Below are 10,151 nucleotides of genomic sequence, written 5' to 3'. Positions count from 1 at the left end.
CTTCTACATAGATTAATTACTGAAAATAACAGATAAAATATAAAGTTTTTGCTTAAAAAACGTTTGATAACTATCTGGACATTATAAAGATTTCGCATGTGAAATTTAAAAATTTTCTGATACATAAAAGTATTTTTAATCTTCAAATGAATATTACTTTGCATAATAGAATGGCAACATGTGGAAAGAAAAAAAAGAAATGAGAAAAACATTGCTTTACAAACCTTAAGATTTAATAAACAAAATTTGATATTTTGCGTATGAAAGCATTGTAATGTTTACTGATAGTTTGCCAAATTTCGTTAACATTCGCTTACTAATTTAAAAGTTATAGCATGAAACTATAACAAGCACAAAATGGTTACGAGGTCGGTTATGAGTAAGTTTGTCACATTGCAGTTCACCTCTCCGATTGGGATCACTCGTCCTACAATCACCTGGATGTCAATTCCCAGTGAATGTTTTTGGATTGGAGATGGACCAATCAATATAATTCTCCACAGTGTTGGTTGTGCTTTCTTGTCCTACCTCGTTCTAGTAGTTTTGTCTCATGATTTCCTCCGGGAGGCTGATGTTGCACACGCTGGCTACTGTCCGGTCATATCTGGTGGATGATGCTACTCATGTCAATAGTTATTCCTCTGGTACTCCACCTCTAGGTGTTTACTATCTAAGGATGATGTTGCATAGTGTGGAGCTAGTCCAATAGGGTTTGGATTTGTTGTGAACTGCCACATTAGCACATCCTTTCCTCCTGTTAATCGGAGGTCGGGTTCCTGAAGGTTTGACTGTGGTTGTGGATTTGCACACACATGCCCTGTTGCTCATTGTTGTAACTGAATGTTTGGCTGTGGTTTTGGATTTGCACACACATGCCCTGTTGCTCATTGTTGTAACACATACTCTCCTGTTGCCAAATTCTCTCAAAAGTTCCGTCTGTGCATGATGAGAAACCCAGGTCTACACAGGTGTGAATGTGGAGACAAGGCAGTGCTTTTCATTAGTACACAGTAATGTACTAAATTTTATGACTATTTAATGAAAAAAAAATGAAACTTTTAGGTTACATTCATTCTTCACAAAAATATGCTAAAAAAGTTTCAAAACAATGATAAAACCTAAAAGTAATAGGTTTGAAAATTTTATGGATTGGTAAATAAATACAGATATGAAATAGCCTATTTTAAGATGAATTGGATAAAGTGAATAATTAGATTTGTTGGATGTATAGTTGACTATTTTTACTCATTTGTTTTGTGTCTATCACCAGAAAAAAAGTAGTTGAAATTATTTTAAAAACAATGGCAATGTTAATTTATTTGGAATATTGTGGATCAGAGTAATAAATTTAAAGTAAATCAAATAAAAATTAAATTATTTCAAATTTGTAATAATCATTTTGAAATTAGAGGAAAGGGCTGTCCCAGTTTTTTGGTTTAAAAATCTAGTCATCCTATCCATATTTTATTTATTTTATGCTTGACATGTCATTTTATTTTCATGAGTCCACCAGGTGATAAATGTTGTTTATTGTGTGGTTCATGATTTAGATAACGTGGTGGGTCAATGATTGGATGACACAGTTAGCAAAAACTTAAATCCTTTTTTTTTTCCCTAGCTATGACCTGCAACATGTAGGAAGATATTTGCTGCATACTTTTGAGCCATTTTCCAAGATCTGGATATTGATAATCTAGAACTTGTATCACTATTGACTTTGTATTTGTGTTCTCATTAAGCATTATGCAAGGCTTGAGCACTTCTTTCTTTATCTTCTGTGGATTCTTGGTCTGAGGTCTTTACTGTTTCTCAGATTTTAATTGTGGTTGTACCGCTCTTTAGTTTGCTAGCTGTGATCATCTTTTCTTACTTCTCTCTTGTTCTGACTGACTGACTGACTGACATTTTTTTTTCTGTCAGAGGTATATGACCTAGTGATTTTCATTTATGCTTATTTTCCTTTTATGGTTTTAATTTATTGGTAAACTAGAAAAAGACATTCAGTTTTTGGATCACCCTATTTTTTGACAATCTAAAGACTAGTTTGACATTCTATCCCTTTTATCTGTCCCCATAATTTTACTGAATGCAGAGAACTGAATTTTTTTTTTCCAAGCAGCATTTCTTATGAAAACTGAACTAACTAACTCCAGCTTAATGTTGCATACGGGTCAACCCAATTTGGTGTCTTACCTGTAGTTATTACCATGAAAATAAATAATTTTCTTGAATTACCCTAGGATTGCATGATGACTCATTATTTGATTTATAATTGCTAACATATATAGCTATCACAATTGCATACTGTGTATCTGGCTTATCTTTTCCCAGACTGGACTTGACAATCACCCTGTAAAACTTGTTTTCCCACAAACGTTTTTACTTTTTCAGCTCTTATGCCTTCTTACAATAAGTTACCATTTTGGAAGGAAGTTGTGACATTGATACAATCATTTATGCACAATTATATGGCAGTGTATCACTGGAAGGAACTGAAAAGGACCAAAAGTTATGACAATGATATCGAAATATTTTCCCCCAAAAAACCCAAAACTCAAGCATGACATTGAATCCACATCAAACTGTAATATGGCCATAGGCTTTTTAAACTAATAAAAAAATGTAGTGACTATGGCCAGTCTAGTCATGCTAGACCCATGTCTTGTTGCATTAAAAACAAAATTTATCAAAAATATACAGTATTGTACAATAAGAAATATTTTAAGAAAATAAAGTGTGTGTTGGCCATGGCTATAAAAAATGGCAAGAAAAAATTATGTAACTTGATGCTATCAGTGTTGATCGATCTATGATCTTTATTGTATTTTGAATGTCTCCAAAAGTATGGAAATATAATATATTCGTCAAATTTAACATGATATTTCAAACACAGCAAACTAATCAATAATGTGGTTGAAGTTACATAAATAACCAGTTCTACTCTTAAATATTTTTCTACTGAATTTATAAAAATAAGTTTAGAATGTTAGTTGTATGTGCAAAATAGTAAAACTTTGTTCCTAGTATTTGGTATGATATTAATATTTATAAATGTGATAGGACAAACAATTTTATGAGATATACTTTACTTAATTTACATGTATTGATTACAGATTGGGTATGGAAACCAGAAGTTATTAATCCAACATATGTACAGATTCTTCAGATGTTTCAGGATAAAAAGAACTGTATCTACTCTATACATCAGATTGGTAATTTTTTTTAACCTAATTTCAATATTGACAAGAAGGATTGGATTTGATTATTTTATTGTCACAGGTGATTGTTATGATAAGTGCTTAGTGCTGAAAGCATCAGATAGTTCATGAAGTTCAAAATATGCTTGTTTGAGGAAGTATTTATTGAAATTTTTGAAATAAACGTTCATGAACAAAAGATTTTCATTCAGCTGGTAAATTGTTTATGTGTTTCAAATGGTATGAATTGAATGTACCTAGAGTTTTGGATGGAGAGAAAAATAGTATTTTTGCCGAAGCCTACTTTGTCAACTTCAAAGATTTAAAGCAAAAACCATCCTATAACTCCAGACAACTGCAGTTAATTAAAGGCTCAAACCATAAAAATATTCTCTGCCAAATTGCTTCTTAAATAAATGCATCTCCCCCCCCTTTTGCATTCAGTAATGTTTTTCTCATGATTAGGGGGGGGAGTTGGTTCATGCATGAATCACCCAACATCCTGTAGTAGTATTAGTGGCATTAGCCTACTGTCATGCTAAGGTTTCACTTAACAATGGAGATTTTATTCTCAGTGCACTGGGTTTTTATGCATGACTCACCCAGTATCTGTAGTAATGCTAGTAACATTAGCCTAGTGTCGTTTCAAGTAACAATGGGAGTGTTAGTCTCAATGCACTGGGTTTTTATGCATGACTCACCCAGTATCTGTAGTAATGCTAGTAACATTAGCCTAGTGTCGTTTCAAGTAACAATGGGAGTGTTAGTCTCAGTGCACTGGGTTTTTATGCATGACTCACCCAGTATCTGTAGTAATGTTAGCCTGGTGTCATTTCAAATAACAATGGGGGTTTTAGTCTCATTGCACTGGATTTTTCATATGTGACTCACCCAACATTCTGTAGTAATATTAGTAACAATAACCTGATGTCATGTTTCAATTAACAATTGGAGTGTTAGTCTTAGTGCACTTGGTTTTTATACATGACTTACCCAACATTCTGTAGTAATATTAGTAACATTAGCCTAGTATCATGTTTTAGTTAACAGTGGAGGTGTACAATAACATATATTAATATAAATACATTGACAAGTACTATCATTAAGGTCAGTTAAGAAGAAAAAAATGATTAACATTCGATGCCTTAAGTGCATGCTTAATACAACTCAAATGGTTCAACACATGGAACTATGATTACTATATTCCTCACTGTTTGAATTCCATGATGTAAAGATTGTGAATATCTAAATATTATTTAACAAAATTAAAAATTCAGTGAATTATTTACTGGGGTAAATATACAAGCACATTTTCATCAGCCCAATTTTCTTTGTTCTAATTAGATAAGAAAAATATATATTACTTATGTCAGGACTTAAAATATATGTTCTTTTTTTCGCTGATTGTCAAGATAAAAAAAAGGCTTTTAGTTATATTTCTTAATAGTATAAATATATGCTGTGTTGGATTCTTCTACAGTAGGTGTCTGTGACTTGTTAGCGATAAATTCAATGATGAATAAACAGCACGCACTTCACTTGTTTTCAAAATAATATGTATATATATATATATATTTGGAACAAGTTAAATGTATGTTCAACAAATTCTTCACACTATAGATATTATGGGCATATCATAAACACTATGTATGTAGTTTTCTCCTTCTTGTCAAAAGTCCACTTAGGCCTATTCAATTACTTTAGAATTTCAGTTGACAAGCCGATTTCTCTTCTCTATTACTATTGCATTAGTATTCTGAGCATGATTCACTTACAATTGTGGTGCAAGTTACTATAATTTGTTTGGTCTTCTTTCTTCTGAAGATCCTCTGTTCCTTTTGTCAAAGTGCACTCAGGCTGATTTAATTACTTTAGAACCACGCTTTGACAGAATAAATTATTATTCTTATCTCCATTTCTACTGTTAGTCTTACTCTTACATGTTAAATATTAGGCCTATGTCAGTCGTAAGGCCTATCACTTCTATGGTAGTTAACTTCATGCCGAACCTTTCCTTTTGTAACTTTACTTTCGTTTGCTATTATCTGTCTACTGTTTCTGCTCATCTCACGCTACTTATATCTTTATCACTTAATCATCTGTCTGCCTTCTATATTCTCAACATCAGTGTATTGCACGTGATGTTCAATAGTCTTAACATCAACTTCTTACAATCATCTGCTTTTAACTCTTATTACAACAAAAACTAAACAATAATAAAATATTCACTCACAAAACTAAATTAAGCAATAATATCTAAAGTAAACAGTCTTTTATATCATGACAACTTACATCTAGTATTGAAGAAGGAATAAAAAAATGAAACTTAAAAATTTCAGGTTAATTTGCTGATATTATTGAAACTCTTCTTATTTTGCAAAATAATTTCTGTTTCTGAAAATTGTTATATAGTAGTGAAATATAACAATTCAGAATATTTCTGTATTGTTTTAATTATGATTTTTTGAATATAATTATAGCACAGATGGGCGTGTCAGAAGGTAAAGCTGTAGGACAGTGGTTTGGACCTAACACAGTAGCCCAGGTGCTTAAGTAAGTTTATTCTAACTCTTGTTCTATGGAATAATATTTTTCATCTGTCTGAGTAATTTTGAAAAGTTTTAGTTTTTCTAAAAAAAAGATAGTTATTTTCCTGAAACAGATAATTTTTTTTCCATAATTCCTTTTTATTATATGTTAAAAACTACTACTAACTTTCAGTGTTTGTAGGTATTACAATAGCTTGATATATATTTGATATCTTAACATACTTATTTAGCACTAAAGGTAAGACAGATATTTAAAAAAGGAAAATGCGTAAAATTAAAACATAACTAATACTTCATAGCTGACAAAGTGGATGTTTCTAGTGTTTGTTTTACCATCTGCTGTAATTAGTTTTTCTATGGTTTGCAATGTTAATTACAAAAGAAAATTTAGATGCTTAATATACATGGGTAGGAAGTAGCATTGTTAGAGAAAAATTAGTGTTATGTTATATATTACCATGACGACTTACACGACAAATATCAGGTAGTAACAAATATTTTTTAGTATTGACTAAAGTAGTTGTATAATATGGGCCTGGCATGGCCTAATTATTAGGGCACTCAACTCAAAATCTGAGGGTTGAGAATTCGAATCCCTGTTGCCGAACATGTTCATCCTAGAAGGTTGCTGACTAGACTGGCCACTTGGGTGTAAAAATTCTTGACCTATAAAAGTACTGGCTGACCCTAAGCTAGTTGGGATTATGGGTTATGGAAAAGATAGTAATTGTATGAATCAAATTTTACTCGTCTTCACCTAGAAATTAGTGATGAATATGAGGCCTTAACATTTATAATTGCCAACTTTTTTATATTTCTTCACATTTTTCTGGAAAAATTAGCTTTGTTTGTAATAAAGTTTTGGTTTTGTTTAGTTAAAAGTTACGTAAATCCCTGGTGGCTGAAATATGGTAAGACTATAATATAATTTCATATATTAAACATAAAGTTCTATGTTAGAATTGCTTTGTCTTTACCCTACTTATAGCCACAGCTTCCATTTATACAGAAAATAAATCTAAGCCTTAAAAGTACAAGTCTGAAATTCAGTTATTTTAGTTTACTTACAGAAACATATTTAATGTACATGTTCAAATATTTTTTGATTATTTTAAAATGACTCATTTTGACGTATTGTTAATATGAACTAAATTTTGCAAATTTGTTAAGTGTTTTGAAATACTTGTATGGATTTATTGCTGAAACTGGATGTGTATTATTGTTGAGACATTAAACATTCACAGTGATTAACATTGTTTTCATTGTATAGCATTTATTTAATTAATGTGGCTGAAAGTATGTAGTACAACTGTTAGAAGTCAAGTTCTAATGAGCTACAAACATTTAGTTGGTTCATTTTGAAAGCTCTGAGAAAAAAAAAAATTCAAATGTACTCCATTTGAACTAAATATTTGGTTGTTTGCTTAAATAGCCATGTTATTTATAATTCTGGATATAGATTCTGTTTTTCACATGCTATATGTATTTGCAAGGAAAAATAATGTACTAAAAAAATCAAAGTCACTGTAATGTTTACAGTGGAATGCCCAAACAGACTAAGCTATAAGCATTTCTTACTGTAGCTTGTTTTGTGGAAATTTGCCAAGTATATTCCATTGTTACAACTCAACATGTCATAAGAAATTTCATTTTGCTACAATGTTATCAATACTGTTACATATATTTCTTGTGATTAAAGTTTGTGTTTATACATACTTGCCACTTCATATATTGAGAAATTAAATGTATACATGAATTAATCTATATCCAAGTAAGTTTGTCTCGATGCATTTTTAAATTGTGAATAAAGGTTATGTTTGTAAATATACAAAGTATTTGTTAATGTTATTTATATATTAGAATGCAAGTGGCATCATATGCTACTGCCTGTTTTAACTACATTCTTCTTCTTTTGTTTTGTGATTTAAGCATAACACCTTCATTTTTAATAACTAATTTTTTTATTCTATTTTTACTTTCATTAGAAAATTGTCTGTATATGATGATTGGACATCGTTGGCTGTTCATGTTGCTATGGATAATACTGTGATAATTGATGATATTAGTAAGTTAAATTTTTATTAGTTCTACTTCTTTATAATACATTTGTTGAACTTATGAATATAGAAAATTTGCCGATACCATTTTGTACTGATATCATATGTTCATGTGTATGAATTTAATTTCTATTTAATAGAGTATTTTTAAACTAAACATATTGTGACCTTACTTAAGTTTCATAAAACCACTCTCGTAAGTTGAGACAAAGTTGTGTTCTCACCTATATATAATTTATAGATAAACCTTGTTCCATTTTGAAAAAGAAAATGACCATGGCATTAAAAGTTGTATATTTACTATTTGTATTTTTTAAAATAAAAATTGAGAATATCCTTTTACATAAAAATAAACCTAAACCAGTCTAATACTGTAATTGCCTTTCTGGTGCCATGTTGTTTGTTACTTAACCATTGCCACTTTTACATTAACATGTTGGTTGCCACATAATAAGTTAAGTATAAATAAAATTAAACATTCAAGAGGTGCCAAGGAGCAGTCACAGTGTACCAAACTCATGTGCCACAAGAAAAATTTGGCTTTGAAACATAATTGTCTGTGATCCACCAGTGTGTCCGTAACTAAAGGGTTCTAAATAAATTGCAAAAGTTCTTGTTAGTACATGTATCTTGTTATTTTTTATTATTTAGGTAAGTAAGAAATAGTTTTTGGTTACAATTTTTATTGTTTAAAAATGTATTACAATACACACTATTACTTAGTTTAACATTTAGTATTAGATATTTTCTTGTGTAATATTTGGCTATAGAATATTTTCTTGTGTAATATTTGACTATAGAATATTTTCTTGTGTAATATTTGGCTATAGAATATTTTCTTGTGTAATATTTGGCTATAGAATATTTTCTTGTGTAATATTTGGCTATAGAATATTTTCTTGTGTAATATTTGGCTATAGAATAAGTATCAAATACAATTATTGGTATAAGGTGGTATTATGATACAAACTTTCTGTTACTAAAGTTTAAACCTACAGCCACAGACAAGCCTTTTTCACAAATAGTAATTTAGTTAATTCTAAAGTTATTGAAAGCACGTGAGAAAGTCGTGTTTAAAATCTGTACTTCCTTGCATGACTCTTATTGTTAAATACAGATATTTACTTTTATACAAGATTTGTGCTGTGAAAGTAAAACATGCTAATTGTGAAAACTTAAATCTTGAGTAGTTGCTGATAAAAGTTTGACATCAATACTTATCTGGATTTATCTTTTTTAGACAATTGTAAAAACTGCTACATTTGCCTGCTGTTGGTCCAGTGCTCACAGTTTTTTATGTAGTTTATTTTATATCGGGTGAAGATAGAATAAATGCTATTCATGAATATCAATAAATATATAAATATTTGTTGGTCATTTTATATATTCAGTAAGATTACCAGTCCTAAAATCTAACCTTCAACTCTTCCATACATTTGTCTTCACATATGTTACCCAACTTCGTGAATGAAACTAGGTTTACAAAAGCCTGTGTTATAATTTACATTATTTCCTATGCACTGAGAATCATTTCAAGCTTTCCTATGTAGAATTAAGTTATAAGATTTTGAAGTTATGAAAGATTAGACCTGCATTTGTAATTTAATATTTTTGTTTTTTGTGTATGTCTGTAGAAAATTCTAATGCCAATTAAATTACAAGTTTGTTCATTATTAACTTAAAATGCATTAGAGCCAAAAGGAATCAAGTGTTTTGGGTTAATTATTGTTGGTTAATTCTCTGAACTCAAGCTAAATAAGCTTCTTTGCTTCCTATAATTTTCAATTCTTCTAATTTATTTGTATTCTTTCCAATAAATATCTATCATTTTTAACATTCCTGTAGAATTTTTGACATACCAGTTAAACCTAGAAAAGTTTAATGAAAATACTATACCACAATGAAGTGTATTTTGATAAATTTTTATAGCAGATTCCAATAAGAGATTTCCAAATATAATATTTTAATTTTTATATTAAGTTAGTGTTAACATTGAATCTTTATTTCATGTTAATGTTCAAGATGCCACATTTATTTTAGTATAAATTATGTGATACATCTACTCAACTACCTAATAAGTCTGATCTTTTTTTTGTAACAAAGCAAATATATCTACATGTCTTAATAAACTCTTTCATTGTGTTATTTGAATATTTCTGCTGTTATAGTTATGCTGTCTAGAATTTACATAAATATAGACTAAAATGTAAACATCATAACTTAACCCTCTCCAGATGGGTCAAAGGCCATGTCATCGCATTTGTTGACTCGTATTCAAAATTTTATTGAACTACTATATCATGAATTTATATCAGTAAGGTTGGTATCAAACTGTAGATTATAATTCA

The 10,151-nt window shown here is 29.9% G+C and overlaps 1 protein-coding gene across 1 annotated transcript in view; it reads left to right on the top strand.

The window, feature by feature from the left end:
* LOC106478765 (cysteine protease ATG4B-like) overlaps positions 1-10,151 on the top strand; it is a 52,750-nt gene that overhangs the window by 26,817 nt on the left and 15,782 nt on the right. Inside the window, exons 5-7 of the mRNA XM_013939327.2 lie at positions 3,114-3,212; positions 5,678-5,750; positions 7,732-7,811. Coding sequence (XP_013794781.1) covers positions 3,114-3,212; positions 5,678-5,750; positions 7,732-7,811 — 252 coding nt within the window. The remainder of the gene's footprint in view (positions 1-3,113; positions 3,213-5,677; positions 5,751-7,731; positions 7,812-10,151) is intronic.

Source organism: Limulus polyphemus, unplaced genomic scaffold (assembly GCF_000517525.1).
Source record: "Limulus polyphemus unplaced genomic scaffold, Limulus_polyphemus-2.1.2 Scaffold247, whole genome shotgun sequence".
In the NCBI taxonomy this organism is placed as follows: domain Eukaryota; kingdom Metazoa; phylum Arthropoda; class Merostomata; order Xiphosura; family Limulidae; genus Limulus; species Limulus polyphemus.
The sequence above is the reverse complement of the archived record's forward strand: the minus strand, read 5'-3'. Positions and strand labels throughout refer to the sequence as shown.